This window comes from the organism of the source record quoted next, unplaced genomic scaffold (assembly GCF_019419815.1).
Source record: "Pyrus x bretschneideri cultivar Hongxiangsu unplaced genomic scaffold, Pyrus_bretschneideri_v1 Contig74, whole genome shotgun sequence".
In the NCBI taxonomy this organism is placed as follows: Eukaryota; Viridiplantae; Streptophyta; class Magnoliopsida; order Rosales; family Rosaceae; genus Pyrus; species Pyrus x bretschneideri.
In genome coordinates this window covers 1,486,531-1,511,781 of record NW_025999814.1, presented here as the reverse complement: position 1 = coordinate 1,511,781, position 25,251 = coordinate 1,486,531, and the positions used below count along the sequence as shown (strand labels likewise).

Sequence of the window (25,251 nt, the reverse complement as noted above, 5' to 3'; positions counted from 1 at the left end):
CTGATAAATAATTTTAGACAAATGATAAAGGACATGGAGATCATGTGGCACAAAAGTCTAGAAACAGCAATTGCAGATAAGAGAGGTGCGGTCGGTGGTGGCTAATAAGAGCAATTTTGGCAGAGGCAAAGGTAGAGGCAAGGCTGACAAATTGATCAAAACTCCAGAAAGTTGCTCTAGCGGCTCATTTTTTGAGGGTCGATTTGTGGGCTTTACCAAGCCCGTTAGACTACCTAGCCAACGTTTGTCAGGCCTTAAGCCTACTAATGATGGGCGATGCCAGCGCTTATGCGCACCAAAGAGCCCAATGACTTTTTCTTCCTCGTGCTTCAGCCGTTGGAAAATTCAACGTTTGGATGCTCTGAATTGTTGGTTTTGCAACAGTAGAAAAATTTTGAATTTTGATCGTTGTGCCACTGGCACAACCTGGTGCAATTGATTGCCAAATGTGAAACTCAAGGGTCATGATTAATCTAATGGTAAATATTTATAAAAAATGGAAAAATAATTTTTTTCTATAAATACCTAATCATCTCCGTCATTTCCCCCAGCACAACTCAATTTTATTTTTCCTACAATCTCCTATATTTGTTTTCTACTTTTCAAATCCTTTTTTTTTTTTACCAAAAAAAAAATGACTGAGAAGGCAAATTGGTTGATCACAAATGACGTTGCTTTGCTTGAGAGTATGGTGCGTGTTACTCATGACTCGGCCACAAGAAATGAGATGACGGAGCAATAAATGTGGAAGAAGATTCATGCACACCCCAGACCGAGTGATTTTTGTCGAGTAGGTACAAACATCTACATAAAAGTTAAAATCTTGGCAAGAAGCCCTTACAAAAGTGAAAGTAATTTATCAAAGTGGTAATAATCTAGCCAATAAGGTATATCATTTTATCCTTGATAAATTTGAACTGTAATTAACATTATTATGTAATTTATTATGTTGTTTCACACTTCTCTTTTCAGCAACTACAAGCACAAATGTGCTACAAGCAAAAATGTGGTTCAATCTTCATAACAACGATAGATCAATCACAAAGTACGAAGGTTGGAACATTGTGAAGCATATTCCAAAATACAAAACTTTGTCATACGTTAGATGCCCTAGATTGTAGGCTACTGAGCATAATTTGTTTTACCATAATACTAGGTTGTAATATATGCTTTACTTTGTATTTGAAATTACATTATTGGAGTTAAATATTGAGTTTTATTTTCAAACAACAAACTTATAAAGTTCACACTTAAACACATTTATCAGGTACTAAAAAATAAAATATATATATATATATATTTGTGATAGTAAACGCCATTGCCTCTGCCCTTACCCAAGCAAGGGTGGAGCCAAGATTTTTTTTCATGGGTGGACTATAAAATAATTACCAAGAAGTAACGTAATGTTTACATACCTACATAAAATTATTTAATAAATAACATGAAAATAAAACTCTACAATCTGAAATAATAATCCAAACAAAACAAAAGGATATAAAATAACATAACAAGTAATCCAAATTCATTTTTGTTAAAGAATTTTGCACTAATTACATATTAAATTATAGTTTTCATTAGAATTGGGTGGCTCTAATAGGTTAGAATAGGCTAATACATAGACTATATAAGTAAAACATGTAAAATTAGCAAAATATTTTTGTGTTAACAAAGAGAAAGAAAATTTGAACTTGAACCTCTCTCACCTTTTTAGTTACTATGAAAATAGAGCTATTTGGAACCCAAAAATTGAAAATAAAGGCTTCAATGTTTTTGGTTTAGGTCGAAGGGAAATCATATTTTTATGACTTTAAAGAACACATGTTGAAAACAAATGAGATGAGAAGAATTAAGGACACCTCAATTTTGCTCACATTACAATTTAATGTCGTTATTAGGACATTTGATCAGTTTTACATCTTTCGTTAGGTTAAACATTTGGTGCAGCACTCAAAATCTGTTTGACATCATTTAGGTTTAAACATAAACTTAGTGTTTCAACATTTAAGTTTAAACATGGGAGTGATAACCACACACTTTACTTTTTATATTCCTCTCATTTTTGATCGTTAAAATATAATATATTAGAAAACAACAACAATTAACAAGAAGTGCACTAAAAGTTAATACAGAAGTTTGGTAAAGTTTTTTAATTGTCTTCTAAATTTATTAGAAAGTTATATTTTCGAATTATTATTTGGACAAGGGCAGCGCGAATGCAGGCCCTCAAAGGATCAAATTATGATGTAGACTATACCACAGAGGCAGGAGAGATTTTTAACAGTGTGACCAGAATAAGAATATGAGATGGTACATCACGTGTCATTATGCAAATAATAAGATATGTGTGCTAAAAATTAAATTTTCTTACATGTCTGAACTATATAACATTGTAACTTACTTAAACCTGCCCCCTCTTACTCTTCTCCAATGTGGGACTTATATCTAAATACAAATATAAAATATCTCATTTGTAATACATAAGTTTCAACAATATTAATCACTTAGTTGGGAACAGCTCTTAGAGGTTGAGCTAGCCATCTGTAACGTGAGCCCAAAGTTCTCCATGTTCATGGTCTCTGGTTCAACTTCATCTTCAAGCTTCCAATCAAATGAGTTGATAAGTAACCCCAACATCAAGTGTAACATCTGCATTGCCAATGGCAGCCCAGGACATATTCTCCTCCCGCCACCAAAAGGAATAAGCTCAAGGTTCCGGCTTAAAACATCAATTTCCGAGCCCAAGAACCTCTCCGGCTCAAATGAGTTGGGACTGTCCCAAATGCTAGGGTCTCTGCCTATGGCCCATGCATTGACAAACACTTGTGCACCCTTTGGTACAGTGTACCTGCAGAATCTCTACGTCTTCTTCGGCCTTTCGAGGAAGTAGTAACGGCGCTGCTGGGTGCAACCGGAAGGTTTCTTTGATTATTACTTGTAAGTAAGGGAGTCCAGCAATGTCTGATTCTTCAGCTGGTTTTCCTTTGCCAATGACTTGATCCAGCTCTTCTTGAGATTTCAATAGTTTTTTCGAGCTGCGTAGTAGCTCAGCCATTGCCCATTCCAGTGTAGCTGAAGTTGTATCTGTGCCCGCAGCAAATATAACCTATATATTTTCAAGTTGTAGCAACACACCATTGTAATGAACAACCAAACACAAATGGTTATTGGCGTAGTTTACATGCCATTAGTCATAATGAACCCTCCTACACGACGTCAATAACCATTTGCTCCAGTGACCCTCGTTAGTCAGTGAGGGTTGGCTCATAATACTTAGTCTATTTTGTGAGATTAGAAAGTTCTGAGTTCAAATTTCATGAACAAAAATATTGTTGTGATGTTGAATAAATGAAAGAATCTACACTATTAGAGAACATTTTACAATAAATAATATAGAGTAGCTAGGGAAGGGGACTAACCAGAAACAGATGTTCCATTTTGTTCTTGTCCATTTCCTCACAATTCACTTCACTGATGCTTAAAAGGGTATCCAACATGTCATCCCTTTTGACATAATCATGAGCTTTCCTCGATTCCAACCTTTGTGCAATGATTTGGTCGAAGAGTTGTTCCATCTTGAGGAGGTGATTAATCATCCGCCGTTGAATGCCTTGGGGGTCAAGTTTTCCAAGCACAGGAAAGTAGTCCCCCAAATTTGGCTTCCTGGCCTCTTCCATTAAACCCCACACAATCTCCTTAAATTCTTTAGCTGTCTCACTCCTCGGATTTCGCTAAATCCATAGAGAACATCGTATGCGATAACAAATTCAGTGTTGTATTAAAAGTATTGGATATGTAAGACACCTAAGCAATTGCCACATCAGCAAGTGCTTAGTGTGAGGGTTGATTTTAACAGAGTATAGTATAAAGGACTTTTCCCTCTCTCATTACAACCGACTTTGTAAAAACAATTTCTGAGAAATATAAATGCTTGGGTTTTCGTCTTCATGAAGTTTCTTCATCTTCAGCTTTGATTTTGATTCTTTGGTATTAATATGGTATCAGAGCCACATAACAATCAATGCATCTAGTTCTGTTTCGTCTCCTATTCCACATAATTTTGGTTATGGATTCGCTGCTTTAGGCAATTCTAATGGTGGTTTTAACCAGCCATCTCCTAATCAGTTCAATGGTTTTTAGTCATCTAGGAATCATATGGGAAATCAAGGAAATAGATTATATGGGAACAATACCTACAGAGGAAAAGGTAATGGTGGATATAAGTCCAAGTTTAATGGTCCTAAATCTTCCAATGTTTGGTCTGGTAACACTTCAACTAGACAAGAGGTTATTTTAGAGTGCCAAATTTGTTTAAGGAAGGGTCATACTGCAGTTACTTTTTTATACAGGAGTGATAACAATCAAGCATCTCAGGAATGTCAAATTTGTGGTAAGAGGGGTCATATAGCTCTTGATTGCATACATAGGGGTAACTATGCCTATCAAGGTGCTCCACCTCCTCCATCACTTCACGCCAATTATGCTTCTCAAGATTTTTCCATGCCACTGCCATTTTCTTCTACTCCATCACAAGCTACTTTACATGGAAGTTTTGGTTATCAAGGTCCTCTATTCAATACTCCAAGTGCTCCTCCAGGTTATCCATCTCCTGCAGCCTTTATTCATCAAGGTCAACCTTCTAATGATTTCTCTGGTTTTCAAGGCAACATTATGTCCTCATCTATGAATGCTTTGGCTGCACAACCCTCTTCTGGTGGTCATTCATGGATAGTTGACACATAAGCCTCACATCATACGAGTCCCGATGTCACTATCTTGAATGCAACGGTGCCTTATGATGGAGATAAAAGGATTATGGTTGGCAATGGTGAAGGTTTGCTTTTCAAACATATTGGCATTGGCACATTACATAATAATTCTCATACTCTGCATCTTAAAAATATTTTGCATGTTCCGATGTTACAAGTTAATCTACTCTCTGTGAAGCAACTATGCAAGGACAATAATAGTTGGTTCATCTGTGATGATCTTCAATTTGTGCAGGAGAAGGCAACAGGGGTGGTTCTTTATCAAGGAAAGAGTAACAATGATGAGCTATTTAGAATACCTATACACATGTTTCCAAAGTTGCTCAATCAAGGTGTTTTTTCTACCACTGCTCTATTGGGAAAGGTTGTTAAATCCGCATTGTGGCATCTCAGATTGGGGCATCCATCTAATGAGATTTTAGCAGCTATGCTTAGAAATTCTAATATGCCTATTACTAGTGATGTAAATACTCACACTTGCAGACATTGTCTTAGTGGGAAGATGAGTAGACTTTCATTTCCTGAAAAGATAGACAGGGTTGATGTACCTTTTCACAAAATTCATAGTGATGTTTGGGGTCCTTCACCGGTTGTATCACTTGAGGGATTCAGATACTACATGTCTTTTGTTGACGAAGCTACCAGATTTGTATGGATTTTCCCTTTAATGAATAAATCAAAAGTTTTTGCTGCATTTGTAAGGTTTTTTGCCTATGTTGTCAATCAGTTTAATACACAAATTAAAGTTTTGCAGTCTATGATGGTGGTGGTGAATTTTTGAACAATAAATTTATGGATTATCTTGCAACCAATGGTATAGTACATTATGTTTCTTGTCCTTACACACCACAGCAAAATGGATTAGTGGAAAGGAAACATAGACATATTGCGGAGACTGCATTAACTATGTTATCAGCTGCCTTTTTACCACATAAGTTTTGGTATCATGTTGTTGCACATGCAGTATTTTTAATCAATAGGATGCCTACTAAGATTCTTGGGATGGATTCACCTTTTGAGAGGCTTTTTCATACGAAACGTGATATATCTTCTTTGAAAGTATTTGGTTCAGCCATATATCCCTATCTTAGGCCCTATAATGATCACAAACTTCAATCAAGAACTAGCCAGTGTGTGTTTTTGGGGTTTACTTTTGGATACAAAGGTGTTATTTGGTACAGGATTCTATTATAGTGGCTCCATCTTCCAGTTCAAATGCTACTTTTTCTCAAGCATTATCACAATCTTAAACTGGGATTTCCCAGTAAAGATTGAGGGGGGGGGGTATTGGATATGTAAGACACCTAAGCAATTGCCACATCAGCAAGTGCTTAGTGTGAGGGTTGATTTTAACAGAGTATAGTATAAAAGACTTTTCCCTCTCTCATTACAACCGACTTTGTAAAGACAATTTCTGAGAAATATAAAAGCTAGGGTTTTCGTCTTCATGAAGTTTCTTCATCTTCAGCTTTGATTTTGATCCAGGCCAAGTTGTGCTCTCCCACGTCGCAGGCTCGGACTGCATAGGGGATCGTTCGATTGCATAAGAATTGGTCATGCGTTCATAGAACTTCGTTCCCCGAGGTTGATGAAGAAACGACCACGGTGGTTACTTGGCCGAGTTGCAAAGTGATTACGGGGCCATAGATTTCGGAGAGCTTAGTGAGACAAAGATGGGGTTTGTTTCCAAGCTCTAGGAGATTTCCAATGATGGGAAATGGTTTTGGTCCCGGTGGAAGAACAAACCTTGTGGAGTTGGGATAGGGATTGGGAAGGTCACATTTTATTTTTGAGTCTCTCTATTAGATTCTGATGCATGGTATGCATCAAAGTTTAGACAGTTGATTAAAGAAAGAAAGAAAATATCTCGACGTTTTATTATTTAAAAAAAAACTATCTTGACGCCCTATTGTTTCAAAGAAAATATCTTCACGCTTTCTTGTGAAATGGAGATATGGACAAGTGCCAACTGACCAATCCAAGAGGCAAAGGACCACCCATTTTATCGTAATTACAGTGATCAATTTGCATATATTATTGAGCAAGTGGATGCTGAATCTTTGGACTTGCCTCCTACCGTGTTTGAAATGTGGGAGTTATTGCCTCAGGTGGCGCCAACCGTAATGAAGAGAACACTTGATGGCCCGCGAGGGGTATATACAACCATTGGTGGAGTGTTGTCAGACTCCGGGATATTTATATGGACCCGGCTTATCTGTCCTTCCACTTCCCATACACTCTCATCCCCTCCTATTTTGTGCAATCACTCTTAAGTCACGTCAATATTTTATATTAATTTTTTTATAAAGATAATAAGACAAAAAGCAATAGCAATATAAAATGTTGATATGGTTTAACCGTAACCGCACAAATAGAAAGGAATGGGAATGTATGAGAAGTGGGAGGGTAGAGAAGCTAGGTTCTATTTATATTTAGGGTAAAACAACTTGTCTTCTAGTTATTAAACTTTGATTTTTCTTTCAGATATTTTCTCAAAAATTACTTTCAATCGTTTAAACGTACTTGCCAAACGAGCATGTATTTCCAGTCACGTCAATTGGTGTGTGAGAATGTTAAGTGTTTTCCGACATCAAAAAAACTAAGTGACTTTATATGTACTTGAACCTCTTTCACTTTTTATTTACCATGAAAATAGAGCTATCTGGAGCCCAAAAAACGAAAATAGAGACTTCTATGTTTTTGGTTTAGGTCCAAAGAAATCATATTTTTAAGACTTTAATGAACACATGTTAAAGCTACTTAGTATTACAGTGTAGTGGTATTCTTCTTCACTTGTAAGTTAGAGATCTTAGGCTTGATTTTCGCCATGCAAGTTCAAATCATATTATTGCTAGTCCATTGTGAGGTTAAACCCACCTTCCTCCCCATAATGTAAATAATATGGTTTGTTAAAAATAAAAATAAAAAACAAAACAAAAAAACAAAAATACAAACAAACCCATGTTAGAAACAAATGAGACGAGAAGAATTAAGGATGCTCAATTTTCTCACATTACAATCCAATGTCGTTATTAGGACATTTGATCAGTTTTACATCTTTCGTTAGGTTAAACATTTGGTGTAGCACTCAAATCTGTTTGACATAATTAGGACATTCAAAACTTGGTTTTACATCATTTAGGTTTAAACATGGGAGTGATAGCCACACACTTAGTTTACCTTTCACATCCATCTCACTGAATATAATATATTAGAAAACAACGAACAAATTATGATGTAGGCACCCGTCCTAGTGTGCAAAGGAGGTCACTAACCCAGGCCATGAGCCTTCTTGATCGCTCATTGAGTCCATCCAGGTAATTATTTGTAGGATCCCACACGTTTCAATTATATAACTTAAACCTCCCCACTCTTACTCTTACCCGACGTAGGACTTATATCTAAATACAAATATAAAACATCTCATTCGTAATACATAGGTTTCAACAATATTAATCTTTTAGTTGGGAACAGCTCTTAGAGGTTGAACCATCTGTAAGGTGAGCCCAAACTTCTCCTCCATGTCATGGTCTCAGGTACAACTCCATCTTCAAGCTTCCAATCAAATGAGTTAATAAGTGACCCCAGCATCAAGTGTAACATCCGCATTGCCAACGGCTGCCCGGGACATATTCTCCTCCCGCCACCAAAAGGAATAAGCTCGAGGTTCCGGCCTAAAACATCAATTTCCGACCCCATGAACCTCTCCGGCTCAAATGAGTTGGGACTGTCCCAAATGCTAGGGTCTCTGCCTATGGCCCATGCATTGACAAACACTTGTGCACCCTTTGGTACTATGTACCCGCAGATCTCCACGTCTTCTTCGGCCTTCCGAGGAAGTAGTAACGGCGCTGGTGGGTGCAACCGGAAGGTTTCTTTGATTATTGCTTGTAAGTAAGGGAGTCCAGCAATGCTTGATTCTTCAACTAGTTTTCCTTTGCCAATGACTTGATCCAGCTCTTCTTGAGCTTTCGATAGTTTTTTCGGGTTGCGTAGTAGCTCAGCCATTGCCCATTCCAGTGTAGATGAAGTTGTATCTGTGCCCGCAGCAAATATAACCTATATTTTCACAAGTTATAGCAACACACCATTGTAATGAACAACCAAAAACAAATGGTCACTAGCGTAATTTACATGCCACTAGTCATAATGAACGTCAATAACCATTTGATCTAGTGACACTCGTTAGTCAGTGAGGGTTGGCTTGGAATACTTAGTAGCGCATGCTAGCTAGCTATTTTGTGAGATTAGATGGTTCTGATGAACGAAAATATTGTTGTGATGTTGAATAAATGAAAGAAACTACACTAGTAGAGAACATTTTACGGTAAATAATACAGAGTAGCTTGGGAGGGGGACTAACCAGAAACAGGTGTTCCATTTTGTTCTTGTCCATTTCCTCACAATTCACTTCACTGATGCTTAAAAGGGTATCCAACATGTCATCCCTTGTGACATAATCGTGAGCTTTCCTCGATTCCAACCTTTGCGCAATGATTTGGTCGAAGAGTCGTTCCATCTTGAGGAAGTGATTAGTCATCCGCCGCTGAATGCCTTGGGGGTCAAGTTTTCCAAGCACAGGAAAGTAGTCCCCCAAGTTTGGCTTCCCAGCCTCCTCCAACAAACCCGACACAGTCTGCTTAAACTCTTTAGTTGTCTCACTCCTCGGATCTGCTAAATCCATAGAGAATATCGTACGCGATAACAAATTCAGTGTCGTACTAAAAGCAGCCCTGCCAATCTCTACTGCCTTGCCCTTTACCTTACTTGCATTGACATCAGCTATGAGCTCCTGGACTTTTTTGTGCCGGTTGGCTTTGCTTGCGTCGAGAACTGTTACTGCGAACAATTGGGAGTTGCATATTTTTCGGAGGCTTCTCCATTTGGCTGAAGCCGGTATCCAGGCCAAGTTGTGCTCTCCCATGTCGCAGGCTCGAACAGCACTGGGGACCATTCGATTGCATAACAATTGGTCGTGCGTTCGTAGAACTTCTTTCGCCGCGGTTGATGAAGAAACGACCACGGTTGTTACTTGGCCGAGTTGCAAAGTGATTACGGGGCCATAGATTTGGGAGAGCTTAGTAAGAGAGAGATGGGGTTTGTTTCCAAGCTCTAAGAGATTTCCAATGATGGGAAATGGCTTCGGCCCCGGTGGAAGAACAGGCCTTGTGGAATTGGGATTGGATTTGCTTCTTTTTGCTAATGAATTGAAAGATTGGATTGATATCCAGAAGAAAAAGAGAAGACATAGTCCCATACAATAGAAATCCATCTCTCTCTCTCTCTGGGTGTTTGCGTAAAGTGCAAGGATGGGACTATATAGTCCGGTTGGAGTGGCGCCATACATGTCAATGACATTATCAGTCACGTAGACACATTTTAGGAATAGGATAATGAATATGAGGACACATTTTATTTTGAGTTTTTCTATTAGATTCTAATGCATGGTATGTCAATGACATTATCAGTCACGTAGACACATTTTAGGAATAGGATAATGAATATGAGGACACATTTTATTTTGAGTTTTTCTATTAGATTCTGACGCATGGTATGTATGAGAGATTAGACAATTGATTAAAAAAAATAAAGAAAATATATTAATGCTCTATTATTTCAGTACCTGTTGTACATCGAAATATAGTACAAGTTGCGTTTCTTTTCTTGTGAAATGGAGATATGTACAGGTGCCAACTGACCGATCCAAGAGACAAGGGTGATCAATTTGCATATATATTATTGAACAAGTGGATGCTGTATCTTTGTACTAGCCTAGTTGCCACTTGATGGCCTGTGAGGGGTACAGACAATTATTTGTCATACGGACGGGGGAGTTTTGTCCGACATCGGGTAAAACTTTGACTATTCTTTCATATATTAAACTTTAATTTTTCTTTTAGATATTTTTTTCTAAAAGAAATTATAATCGTTTAAAAGTACTTAATGAATAAGTATATGTTTCCAATCATGTAAATTGGTGTGTGAAAATGTTAAGTGTTTTTTTATATTAAAAAATTAAGTGACTTTATATGTGTTTATAAAGATTATATTATTTCCCTTATAATCAATTAATCTTGACTCTCCCAAGCTACTCTATATTATTTAACGTAAAATGACATGTTGGATACCCTTTTAAGTGATATGTTTTTGTTCATTTAATTGCATGGTGTTGTTTAGCTAGAAAGAATTAAGCTATTTCGAATTAATTTCTACGTCCTCGATTGCAAGTGCGACAATTTTGTTATTTGTACTGCATCTGTTGAAATTGTTTTGTGCACAAAAATCATGAATCCTTCACTTTAAAGACCATAACTTTACTTTAATTAGCTTCTGCAATCATTACCCAAGTTCTAAAATATGATGCTTACATTCGGTCAAAATGTTCCCGAGATTCAAAGAACAATTGGGTCTGTTGTAATATAAAATTTGAAACAAAGTGGAATTTTGTTATGTTAGAGATCGTTGTATGTCACAACTTTCGGACCAATTCTGAGAGTTTTGGTGCTGAATTTCAGAGATACCGGCAGCTGGAAAAACTAGGAACTGGATCCTCTCCTGAGTCAAGATGGGGATGTTCCTCAGCAGTCTATCCAGACGGATGAAATTAGATCCAAAGGCTCAAAATAGGAGGCTTTTCTAAAAGTTATAATAATTGCAGCCGTTAGATCAAGTTTGAACGGTCCGGATGAACTACTCATGAGGATCCCCATCCTGAGCTCAGGAGAGGATTCAATTCCGAAAAATTACACATGAAATTTTCCATCATTTAAAAAACCAAGTTGATTTCGATTGTGGTGGTGAAGAATTGAAAGCAGACTCCGCGTAAAACCCAGAGGAGTAGTGGAACCAAACTCCTCGTCAACTCCAATCATAATTTAAGCAGTTTTTTTTTTTTTTAATTATTGATTTTTTAAACTGATTTTAATTGAATAAAAGCTCTTATTAATTGAAATGACGTGAAGAGCCACATCAGACTGCCACCTAATATATAATTGCGGTACAATTACATGGTAAGAATAACATTATTGTAATTGTTATTTAACCAGTGCAAGGCCAAATTCTGAGTTCAATTAGCGAACGATCATGCTTTATAGCATGCAATAAAAAAGAGTGGTGTTATTCACACACCCTCTCACACACTCTTAATCTCTAACCGTCGAATCTAATGAGTTAAAAAAGATCAATGACAAAAAATTAACAAAAATATGCGGAAGTTTGCCACTTGAATTAATCATATTCATAAGACATATTTCCTACCTCAAAGGCAAATTCGAAACAAAATCCATAAATTACAAGGGGCCTGTACATTACATTCCGCTCTTTCAAAAGTAATAAAACAAAAAGAATAAAACGACGATACAACACTGAAATTTACAGCACCGTGGGAATTAACACTGATAAACAGAATAGCTTTTGCTCTTCCACAAAAACCTAAATGGTTTGCTCATCTTTCTTCTTGAGAAGGATTTGCATAGCGGCTTTGGTTCCGGAACAGACATGGGCTTGTCGCTATTTTCGACCGACAGATGCACCTCCGGCTCAGGAGGTGCTTGGTCTCTTTGTCTCTGCTCACGGAACAGCATTAACAGCTTCTGAGCCTTCTCTTTTCCTCTTGATGTGCCATTGACGGAAATAGACACCAATGCCGGAATCACCCCTTCCTTGAGGACCATCTGACTGCATTTCTCGCTCCCGTTACACAACATATACAGACATGAGACAGCTTGCTCCTGCTCAATGGGTTGTTCAGCCTCCAAAATTGTTGCTATGGCACTGATAAGACTCGAATTCGACATCATTTCATCTCTGGCAGAACTACTGGATCCCAAGTTTATCAAAACAGCTATACATTTTTCTGTCCACATTTGGTCACCAGAGTCCGCAAGAAGGGATTGGAGACCACTGATAATACCAGCCTGAAATAAGTTTCGGTATATTTGACTCAACACCCGATAGATTGTACAGGGCGTGGAGGGCATCAAGTTTGCATTGGGTTTCAACATCTGCTCGAAGGAGCTGGGTTAAGAAAGAGACAGCCGGGCTTGTTCCAATAATAGGCTTGGCTTCTTCAAGGCAGGAGAGATTCAGATAGAGGGCTGTCGCAGGTCCTTGAGAACTGGGATTGGAGATCATTTCCTCCAGCAACGAAATTACCCCTGATGCTAACATCGTTTCCTTGTTTCTGGAAAAGAAAAATCAACGAAATAGAAATTATTCTTAAGTTTCCAAGGTTTAGAGAAACATAAAAGAGAACCAAAAATTGTGACATGTTACTCAGAAATGTGGCATAGAAGACGCAGACTATTCAACACATTCCAAGTGATAAATGAAGAATCAACATCTAACACAGATCATTATAAGTCATCCAATATCTCCCCAATCTCAATAAAAAGTCCAAGCACCCATTACTGCAGGGACAAATCTACAATTTTCCGCTCTTCCACGAAGAAATCTAAGCAGATACTGCGTAACCCTGACTTAAATCTTCTCACTATTGCCAAGAAATAAAAAACTACCCATTAAACTGATTGTATTTAAATCCTTCAAGCCAGTTGCTACACTCAACGCAATAAAAGAAGCATTCAGGCTACTATATGAATCTATAACTATATTCAGCCAACAGAAGATTATATGAAAGAAAGAAAACTAATTGTGTCTGGTGAAGGATGTTATGAAGAATACTAGTCCAAGGAATAAGAGTTCAAAGCCAATGCATCATTCTCTACACCTATGATTCAAGGAAATATTAGCACATTGTAAACAATTACACACTTCACCCTTTCCCAGGCGCGTTTTTATTATTGAAGACACCACACATTGATGCTTAATAGACCTCTGAAGTTTTCAGTTTAAAATGGATAAAATATTATCAAAAAACTAGTCATCACATTTGATTCTTCTAAAATCTGTAATCATTAAGCTATACCTGTTATTGTTGACAGCAAGATTGAAGAGAGCCATGGCTCCACTTTCCTGAGCCAAAGAACTTGCTTCACGCAAAGCTGAGCTCAGAAAATGTAGAAGTGCTTCAACAAATCCATTAGCACCCATATACATTCTGGCTTCCTCATCATTCTTCAGCAAGAGCCTTATTTGCTCCACTACCTTGCACCTCTTCCTGAAGTCTTCCTCTTCATTCAAGGCAGTTAAAAGATCCTGATAACTTTCCAAAACATCAAGCTCGGACTCTTCCTCTAATGGAGACACATCTTCTGTTTCATTTCCAACATCCTCGTTTATAGTATGACTCTCCTCTAAAGGAACCACCTTGACACCCTTCAACTTGCAAGAGCCAATACTACCCATATATTTTGAATCAGTGGACTCACACACAAATGCAAGCCTCCAATAGTTGAGGTCCAGAGACTCTGGGGGACCATCTGGAACAGAAATTGCATTCTGTTCACACCAATTAGCAATGAGACCTTTTACACAATAATTGGGGGTTAAAGAAAGATGAGACAGCTTCTGTTGAGTCTTTGGGCATGTATTGTGCCCATCACTGAACCATTTCTCAATGCAAATCCTTTCATATGTCTGACCAGAAGCGATGATGACCGGATCATACATAAGTTGCAACGATATTGGACACCTCAATTCTTCAGGTGGAAGAGGCATCTGACCTGATTTCCGATTGTTTGGCTTGGAACTAAAAGAACTTTTGAAATTAAAAGAACTAAAATTTGACATTTGTCGATCAAATGCTTGACCATTGCCACCGGGCCCAGCATCCTCAATAGAACCCTGTACAGTGGGAGAACAAGGTGCAGAACCTTGTGAATCATTGTCATCTGAGATTTCACTTCTAAACAGCTTAGAGTACTTTCGCATAAGATGTAATATATAAGCTACAATTGACTCTTTCCGCTTATCTTCCTCAGCATGGGCTCTTTGGATGATTTTCTTTAAAGCTCTTCTCTCAGTAAGAGCTGCTCTGGAAGAGGTAATACCAAGTTTGGTAGCAGCCTGATGAAAAGATTCCAGCTCATTATTGTCATTACAGTTGTCGAACTTTTTCCCTTGCTGGAGTAGCGCAATTATTTCATCACCGACTTGCTTCTCTAAGGGATCAAGTGAGAACACAGTACCCTCAAGTTCACTAACAATGTCTTCAATCTGAAACAAGTTCAACAATAAACTGTGTTAAGAACACATCTAAGTGATGTACATAAAACATCATGACCAAGTAATGCAATTTCCACCAACCAGGAAAAGATACTGCAAAAGGGCCTTAAAGGATAATTACCTGACAACCAATAGATTGTGGAACAATGTCTTCAACACGCCTAAGACTATCCATGAGAGCACACCTTGCCTTTTCAAATTTTGAGAGCACAGAATCCCCAGTTATAGCCTGAATGATAAAAACAATTTGGCCATTATACAAAGAACACAATTTACACACAACCTCACCACAAATGAAACAAATTTAAACACCAAAAGAGAAATCTATTCCTCTATAGTAGAAGGGGGGAAATAATTGTTTAGTCGACATGTTGGAGTGGCAATAACTGCATAAACTACAAATACAAAATTGAGGGAATACCTACCAAGTAAAGTTTACTACATTCTGCGCAATGCTGAAGAACATTCTTAGATTTTTCAAGTGCTACATGCAATGAACATAAAGCTTGGATACCAGACTTGCTCCTAGGTCGCGCTGCTTCCAAAGAAGGAAATATTGACATTATTTTGCAATAAATAGCAGAGAGTGCCTTGCACAACTCTCCGTGCAACTGCAGAAGAAAACAAACAGTCAACCAATGATCTACGATGATAAACCATAAGACAAAATCAAAAGGTGATATTCAGAGGACCCATGGTGGCAGTTATCCAAAAAGAGACTAACTTCAAAAATAATATGCAAACATACAATTCTAGTTTGTTAGCAAATATAATTGTATTGATTGCTGCCCATATTTCATTCATACCTTGGCATCGCTGGCGGCAAATAAGCTTTCTTCAACCTCAGTAATATCCATGACTCAAACTCACTTGAAAAACTATGGTGCAACTTTAAACATCTGCATTGTTAAAAAAGATGGTAAACCAGAATTAGCCAAGGCATAAAGGAAGCCTCACAATTAAACATCTAGAGCCTTAAAACAGAAATATATTGAATCGCTACAACTAATATGCATATAGACTAAATAGTTAGTTTGTGCACTGTTGGGTTTCTTTGTAAACTGGGGATTAAGCATAAACAAAAATAAGCACATGAATAAAACATCCATGTTTCCACTGATTCCACAGAAAATCCAATCATAACCCGTATTCGAAACACTTATTTTCTCGGAAACCAAACAGAGCATTCGAAAATCAACACACCCCGGAAAAAAAAATAAAAAAAAAAAAAATGAATCAAATAGCCAAATAAAAATTCACAGTTGGTTCAAACAATAAATCTTCCTCTGAAGAACAAAAACAAAAGAAAAAACGAACTGATTTGGACGTTTCATCCAATGGAAAAGACACAGAATCTCAGACAAGAACGTCGATTAGTAAAAACACACAATTCTATTGGGACATTTCACCAATTTCTCCAAAAATTCCATTTCTTTTCAGACCCCGAATAAAGAAATGAATCGAAGAACGACCTTCTCAGAAACAACCATGGCCTATCCCAATACTCCAAACTTGGGCGCGCAGAGAGAGAGAGATGAGAAATGGAGGAGAACCCCGCAATTATAGAAGCTCCGTGCACTAAATTTGAAGAGTTTACAACCACAACGCGCCAATTGCTTACGATTCAGATGCGGAACAGAAGCACCCAAAAGGCGGGATTTAGGATACCAAATTGGGAATTTACAGCTCAATGCCGCTGACAAAATCGAAAAATTGGAAATCTTTTCGAGCAGCTAGGGTCTGTGGGAGGGAGCTGAGTACCGGAAAAACAAAGCGGAGAGGAACTATGGAGGTTTCATAAACGAGCATTTGGGAAAATTGCAGCAACCGAATGGGAAATTAGGGTTTCGTCGACGATATGTGCATTCCCATTTCATTACAGATTAGGTCTGTAAGATTCAAAAATAGAGGAGCGAATTCCTTGGATTTTTTTGGTTATTCTGAGCTGGGGTAATATGGTATTCCCCAATATTATAAGAAACTAGATATTTACTTTAAAATAAGAATTAATTAGAAATTGTTTGAAAAATTAATTGGAGTTTTATTAGGAGGAAAAAGTAAGATAAGTGGAGATTTGCAGAGCGGGAGATCGGCATAAGTAAACGAACTCGTGTTTGTTGTGTTCATATAGTTTTTTGTGTCATAAATTTTATCTTAATGTGTTATGTTATGTCAAAAATTTATCTTATCGAAATTTTAATAGGTGACACGACAACGACTTTATTTTGTAAACAGGTTGTGTAATATAGTAGCACATTAACGGGTCCAAAAAATTGTCTCTAATATCCAAATCTGGCAAAAATATTTTACTAAGTTCTTAATGGTAATCCGATAACAAATCAACTCATTAATAGGTTTTATTTTGTGTCAGGTAAGTGTTTCTTACAAAAAAACTAACTAGTTAATAGATTGTTATTTCGTGTCAGGTTAGCGGTTCTTGCAAAAAATTGTCCAACCTAGTGGAAGATGTTATAAACTATTTAGTTTATTCAATTTAATTATGCTTGAAATAAGAAAATACGTAAGAGGTTAACAGCTCGTTTATAGGTTCTTTTAAAATGATTGAAAGTGTTTTTGGTGAAATTGTTTATTGAATCAATTGTTAGTTAAAAAAGCAAATGAAATTTTGGAAAAACGAAAAAGTGTGTTTCGGACAAGAAACACATAACTTATGTTTTTTGCACGAAAAACTTTAAGTGCTTTTAAAAATCAAAATTATTTTCGTTAAAAAATATTTTTAATCATTTTAAAAGTACTCTCAAACGAACCTAAAATATTTATGTGAACTTCATATTAATATATAAGCTTCTAATGTTACCAATTTGCGGCATTGCCTCCCTGGTTCACCGGCCGACAGCGCCGACCTCCTTGTTTGTTGGTTTGCGGATCTGTCATAAATAAATGTGCGGGGAATGACCAAATTGCCTGGTCAGTTGAAAATATTGGTGGCAAATAGAAAACGGAGCGACTTGAGTCATTGATGCCACGCCGAGTTGGAACTATTGGCTCCCACTTCTCTAATGCATTTCTGTGACATTCCAGTTTCTAGATTATTATGCATATATTCGTAATCAAAGTTAGTTGCACTTTGTTAATCTAGATTATTAGGCATATATTCGTAATCAAAGTTAGTTACACTTTATACTCTAATCTAATCTAATGCTTAATCATATCCAACACTTCAATTCAACCAAATATGTACCTACACATGCAATACCTAATTTTTTAGACCAATAATACATCGAGTGACATGGATAACATTAAGATTTAACGAAAATGCATGCATCAACTAGTGCAAACAAACAGGACGACCACGGCTTTGAGATAAAGAGTTCAAAATGAAATTTCGTGTTGTCAGATGCAAGTGATAATTTTTTCTTTCTATACTTCAGGTGATGGATTATTCAAACTTCTAATTTCTTTCGTCAATGAGGCTTCGAGGTTGGAGAATGCTTTTTACTTTATAGCAATGAGATAGGTGTTTTATTTTAATTCTTGAGGAAAATTGAAATCTAATTAGAAATTCGTGTTATATTACATATTTATTCTTTTTACTTGACGTGTATTTGATTTAAATTTATATAGTATATTTTAATTTTTAGAAAATTGTTATTGACCTATCAAAAATCTCATTTGCATTCAAAATTTCCTATAATTAGAAATAAGAGTACCCTAGGAGTGCAAAATAAAATTTTTAAAGTGTTAGTAAATGTCCCCTTAAATATGAGAGAAAATTATAACAAGGGTTCCTCAGCTTTAATCAAAATTTTGAGCAATTATCCCTCAACTAAAAATCTATGACAATGGTCCCTTAACTCGTCAAAACGTGCGGCTATGGTCATTTTCGTCAACTCCATCAAAACTTTCGTCAAAATGAGTCGTATTGAAAGAATCATTGCTACAATTGGGTTAAAGTTGATGAACCATTGCTCCAATTAGGTTAAATCGGAGGGACTATTGCTCCAATTGGGTTAAAATTGAGTGACCATTTTTCAATTTTTTTCATTTAGTTTCCATATTTACCTCTTGATTCTGACCTGGGGTGTGTGGCACGAAACTCATTTTAATGGAAATTTTAACAGAGTTAATAAAAATGATCATAACTACACGTTTTTATAAGTTAAGGGACTAATTGTCATAGATTTTTAGTTAAGGGACAAATGCTTTAATTGTGTTAAAGTTGTGAGATCGTTGCTACAATATTTTCTAAATATAATAATCTACTAATTAATATACTTTTCTTGTTTTGGAGGGTGGTTTCGTCAGATTAGAACTGATTCCATTGGCAGCGATTGTCTCGTCTCTCCACGCAGGAGTCCGGGAACAGAAATCCTCAAATCCAAGTGTTATTATTAAAATGTGAGCTGAGCATATGTCCACGTGGTAGTGCTCTTCACCACCAACTTTGACAGTCTCTGTCTCTCCACGCTGTTCGCTCCTGTGGTAAATCCGTAATTCACGGATTTGTCTGTTGTCATTCCCCAGTAAATGATTAAAAAGGTTAAAAGTATTGGACAAGAATTGTCTGTCCTTCTTACCCTCATGTTTTGTGTTATTTTAAGTTACGTTAATATTTTATATTATTTTTATAAAGATAATAAGACAAAAATAAATAGTATTATAAAATGTTAACGTGTTTTAATCATGACCATACAAAAATGAGGCTATGAGAGGACACAGAAAATAGGAAGACAGACAATCCTTGTCCAAAAGTATTTCCTAACTCTGATCCTAGGATTCACGTGCATTGCACACATTTACTGTCATGTTTTCTTTCTTTTTTTTCTAGGATGGAGTGTATGGAAATTTGGACAAAAACGTAAAAATCTAAAATAAACTTTATAGAATATAATATGGAATTTTGTAGATATTTAATTGATAAGTCGGAAATATAAATAAAATATGTTAATATTAATTGAAATTTAAGATCATTTTCAAATGAGATATCAAATTTTAAACCTAAATTTAAATTTGAAGGCTTACATGTCACTTTGACATCTTTTAAACTTTTGTTCTCTAACTGATATGTCAAATTTTAAACATAAAATAATAATTCATGTACTTTCTTTGCATTGGAAATGAAAAGAAACAAAAAGATAATATTTTAAACTAATAAAAATTAATAACAAGCATTTAATAATAAATTAAAAATCTGAAGGTGCTGTCAAATTTGGCAGCAAGGGGGAGAGATGTCGATCAATGTCATGCCACATCAGATTTGGCTTTTTGGTTAGAAAACATTAATGCTACCTTTTGTTACCGTTATTGCTGATTTGAACAATTTGACATTTCCTTTAAAGATAATTTAATAACTTTTTCAGTATAATGTGACGTTTAAACTTCACTTTTATATATATATTTTTTTCTCTAGATTTTTTGATAGTCATACGAAAATATCAACCACCTCGAGAAATTTTTTTTTTTTTTTTTTTTTTTTTTTGGGTAAAACAACCTCGAGAAATTTCAACACAGGATGAGATTGTTTATTAGGACCGACGGAGTCTTAAGAAGTACTAACAAGTGTATCTTGGTTTATGCGAGTTACACGTAGCAACAATTTGCTAGACATTCTTGCTATTCTGCTTATGTCAATGCTGGTCGCATGGTTTGATTTTTGAGATAAAATCTATCGATATGAATGGAGGCATCCTTAAATAATAAAGTCATAAATTTAAAAAATTTAAGAATTTATTAAACAAAATATTTATAAATTATTTCATTATAATATCACTTAACGTATTTTCTTAATTACTAATACTATCAAATATTTCTCTCTATGAAAATAACCATATTATTATGCATCTATTGATCTATAACCTAATTTCTCAATTGAGAGTTAAAAAAAATCATAGCCGAAAAGGCTCTATCATGTAAGATGACTGTGGGGAAATTTTTTTGAGTGGGGGCATCTGCCCCCTTGGGGCTCAAGGTGGCTTCATCCATGCATGCATGATTCCCGAATGTGTAAAGCCAAAATTATGGCTTTATATTAAGCGAAAATGCTAAGAGAACTCTTTCAAAAGTAGAAATCTCCATGGCTCATTTTTTACATAATGTACATGAAATTGATACCAAGTGGATTAATCTGTACTTAAAAATTATGTATGTGTGCTTGTCTGACTAGTTAGCAACACCAGTCAACTAAGATGAAATGATTAGATTAACAATAGCAGAAACAATCAATTTAAGGACTTGAATTACTTAAAAGATCCCAGCTAACTTTGATCTACTACAGTACATATTCAAACGCTAATTAACTTAGTTGCAAGGGCAGGTTATGGTGATAGCATATCATATAAAATTATTGAAGTATAATACCCAAAAACACAATAATCAACACAAGATATTTTTGGCCAGAAAAACCACCTTTGGGTTAAAAAAAAACAAGGACTCACCGCTGAGTCTAATCCACTAGTGTAACACAAAAGTTCATACAAAGACCATACAAGCTCAACTCCTACATCCCTATCTATGGAGCAGCTTTACCTTTGTGCAACCTTACCTTACATGAGATGAACTCCTTCGGTCTTCATGAAGTGGTAGCTCCTCCTGAGCTCATCACCTTGTGGCACCGACAACCAACTCGATTAATGCAAATGATATGATAATGATGGATTTAAAAACCAGTCAGATTCTCCAATCAAACATTTGAAGGAAGAACTGACTATAATCTAAACTTGATCTAATTGAGAGAATCAATTCACAAACTAGATCAAGAACACAACACAAAACTAAAGAACTAATGCAACCTAGATGCACAATGATCTTGAGGTTAAATACATAAGAACAATTTTGTGGCTGGGCAACTAGCCGAGAAGGCACAAAGCTCAAACTCACTTTTTTAAGATTGTAAAATGTTCTATCCAAAGAGACAAGGAAGGCAGCTAGGGTTTTAACATGCGAACTGCCATATTTTCTGTCCAAACAAAGACAAAAGACATTTGTCAATGTAGAGCTCAATTTGAGCAAATCTAAGGTTGAGATTTCAACCTAGAACAAAGCTATCAGAAAGCCTATGTGGGCTGACTTAAAAAGCGTGTCCAAACAATTGGACACAGTGGCTTTCTAACTAAACAACAAGACTAGACAGAAGGAACTCATGTTTGTGCATGGAATGTATATGAATGATCAACCTTTTGTGATGACAAATTGTCTTCAATCAAACCCTTCGGACATAATATCCAGCAAGATAAACCCATACTTGAGTTGTAAAAACCAGAGACAATCTAAGAGCATGTGTGGTAGTATTTATAACTTTTGACAAAGAAAACCAAATAACTTAAAAGTAGACTTCATAGTACATAACGTTGACATGAGAATTGCAATGAAACTGTGAAGTGACAGAATTCAAAAAGAGTCTCACTTTTAAGAGAGTCTCTTTAGCGTTCGCTTATATTAAATATGTATTTATAGACAGTTTTATCATGTTTGGATTTGAAACGATTGAATGTGCATGTTGTTATTGTCGAATTGAATGCAGATCCAACGTCAGAGTCAATGAACTTGGAGACCGCTATACATTATTATTGATGAAACACATTTTTGGATTACCAAACTAGATAATGCTTTTTTGGAGTAGCTAATAAAAGATTTTATTGAGTTAGCTAATTAGTAAATACACGTTTACATATATAGAATAAGTATGCCATGACTAGTACGTTAGAGTTCTCAAAACCCTTTGTTTTCACATTTCTTGTATAATTGCATGTATTCACTTAAAAGATCAACTAAATAATTAATGAAGCTATATAATTATACACATACTTACATGTTTTGTCTAAAATATAAACAGTTAGGTTTGAACATTCTAATTGCTATAAAAAAAGAGATAGATTATACGATTATAAATCCAGAACTTACGATATCACGAGGCATATCATAGCCACGCCATATATGTTTAAGAGGTTTAAGGAGTCATTTTTATAGGGATTATCCAAAAATATATAGTTGTAAAGTAAACTATTTGTTGATAGGTTTTTCAATGTGACCATCACGTACATGCCACACAATTCACTCTTATTAAACATCACACATATTATTTACTACTATTATAGCCTACATCCTTCATATATAAATTAACATTGGCGACAGAGTCTGCACATATCATAATTTACGTAAATAATACTAAAAATATAATAAAGTACCCATCTTGTTTTAATACAAACGAATAACTGACAACATGACAGTCATACCACAGAAATTCAATGTAGCAATTAAGCTAGGATTTATTTGCTATTTGTTGATATTTTCCTATTGGCGATCTTTATTAAAATAGAAAATGGATACCCCATACTTAACGTACCATAAGGTACTATAAAATTGTCCAATAATAACAAGAATATCAAACTTGTAAGCAAACAAACAAGAATGTAGAGTATTTTGGTAGGGTGCTTAATACTGTAGTAATAATTAAATCATATAAAGAACAAAAAATGGAGTAAAATACTCGAGGAATGATTGAAATAATAGTCAAATAATGCACAAGGCTGAGGCAAATTGGACCAAAGGATATGGGGGAGATTTAGAAAGATCAAATTGTGGGACCAAAAACTGCTGAGCTTTGACCGAAATTGGAAGCCTGAAACCATTGCCAATGATAACAAACAACACTTAAGAAAGGAAAATAATACATGAACATCATTTTCATTGAACAAATTTACAAAAAAAAAAAAAAAAAATAACAAACTTAAATAAATAATGGTGCTCATAAAGAAAAAAAAACGTGTAAATTTTTTCCCTTAAAAAGTTGAATAGAGAATTCCTTATTAATTCTTGACACTGGAGAATTATATGATGATGGTTATGGAAAAATGAAATGTCTCTGTGAGTCTTTCTAGGCTTCTAGCCCCGAAAGAATGGACTGTCGTGGCTTCGCCACCAATTTGGTCGGAAAAAAAATGTGATTATAATATCATTGAAACAAAACAATTTCAATGTTTAAAACAATTTGAAGAAGTTCGAAGAAAATTTCCAACGTTGAAATAATCTACCTAAGTGGTTTTTTTTTCTTCTTGTTGTGAAGTGGTACACAATAAAAACAGAGGCTCAGTATAAGAGTAGATGAAGAACTATAAAGACTTGGAAACAAATTTAAGAAAATACACGGAGTACTTAAAACTAACGAAAAATTAACTTAAAAATCAAGTACAATGACGTTTTAAAATTCATATGACTAACCCTACCTAACCAGATAGAATTGTTGCTATTGTTGAAATAGCATTTCGAGCAACTTGTGTAACTTTGAAAAAAAAAAAACGGTTGTTTTACCTGAGAGGTAAAAGGCAAAACGAAAAGTGAGAAAATGCATGTCGCCTGTCGGCAAATGCCACTTGAAAAGCATGACATGCAGGTTACAATAACGAAGAGCCGAATTATAATTAATCATCACAACGATGCATATCTGTAGTACATCATCATTGGGGGTGGTCCTAACTAAAGCCATATTTTTGGCTGTCTCGGGTTGACCACGTTCGGTCACTTTCTTTTTGTTTTGAACTTCCATTTTTGCCATTAATTATTTTAGTACAAATTAATTAAAAAATGTGACTATCTTCGGGCTTGAACTCTGAACATGCATGCATAAGAAATGAATACTCACATTCATTAATTTGGTCCACGGTGTTGGATAATATTGTTTCTTTAATTAATTTGGTCCATGGTGTTGGATAATATTGTTCTTCCCATGCTGTACTTTCGAGCTACTTCATCAAAAATTGATTCAATAAATAGTTGAGGAAGATTTAGTCTGGATTGAATAACCACCTGATATAATTGTTGATCCTCTATTAGAAGATACTTTTGATATGTAATTAGTGTGGGACACTCGTTTCTCTTTGATTATGTTGAAATTTCCTACAAGATTTTATCAAGGTCTAAATAAAATGTACCAAATCCTCTTTCATGTACTTCTAGGAGAACATATTTACTTGGTTTTAGCCGTTTAGGATTTCATATTATGATTCAATGACATGAACCAACAATAATTTAACAAATGCTATAGCATTTTTAAAACTCGAGTTTTCATCTACTAAACATGTAAAATGACTCTTCTTAAGGTTTACAAACAAGAGAATATATGTTGCACTATTACTTCGTATATCATGTATATATGTCACTTACGAAGACCTAGTATTGTTCTTTTTTCTTTTGATCATTTGGTTGTGTGAATTAGATTAGACAAGACATGGAACTAACTTGTATTTATGGGCTTGTATTGGTGGGTCATACATTACATGTGATCTTCAAAGTGTTGGTACTCTCCACGTTCAATGCATGAAAACAACTACACAATAATGTAGAAAAACAAAAATCACAAAAATAAGATAATGATATATTTGGAAGTACACGAAACATACCACCG

At 35.6% G+C, this 25,251-nt stretch overlaps 2 protein-coding genes and 2 pseudogenes across 2 annotated transcripts; all 4 read right to left on the bottom strand.

The window, feature by feature from the left end:
- Positions 1–2,501: 2,501 nt before the first annotated feature.
- LOC103961507 lies at positions 2,502–4,510 on the bottom strand (annotated as a pseudogene).
- Positions 4,511–7,941: 3,431 nt separating this feature from the next.
- Positions 7,942–10,079, bottom strand: LOC103961492 (geraniol 8-hydroxylase). The gene is given in 3 exon segments (XM_048574698.1): positions 7,942–8,294; positions 8,297–8,825; positions 9,130–10,079. Coding segments are annotated over 3 exon segments (1,506 nt in total). The 5' UTR covers positions 10,039–10,079; the 3' UTR covers positions 7,942–8,226.
- Positions 7,960–8,091, bottom strand: LOC125472843 (annotated as a pseudogene).
- Positions 10,080–11,972: 1,893 nt separating the features above from the next.
- Positions 11,973–16,859, bottom strand: LOC103961493 (U-box domain-containing protein 6). The gene is given in 7 exon segments (XM_009374044.3): positions 11,973–12,682; positions 12,684–12,948; positions 13,693–14,882; positions 15,013–15,120; positions 15,317–15,502; positions 15,698–15,790; positions 16,364–16,859. Coding segments are annotated over 6 exon segments (2,328 nt in total). The 5' UTR covers positions 15,749–15,790; positions 16,364–16,859; the 3' UTR covers positions 11,973–12,154.
- Positions 16,860–25,251: the final 8,392 nt, after the last annotated feature.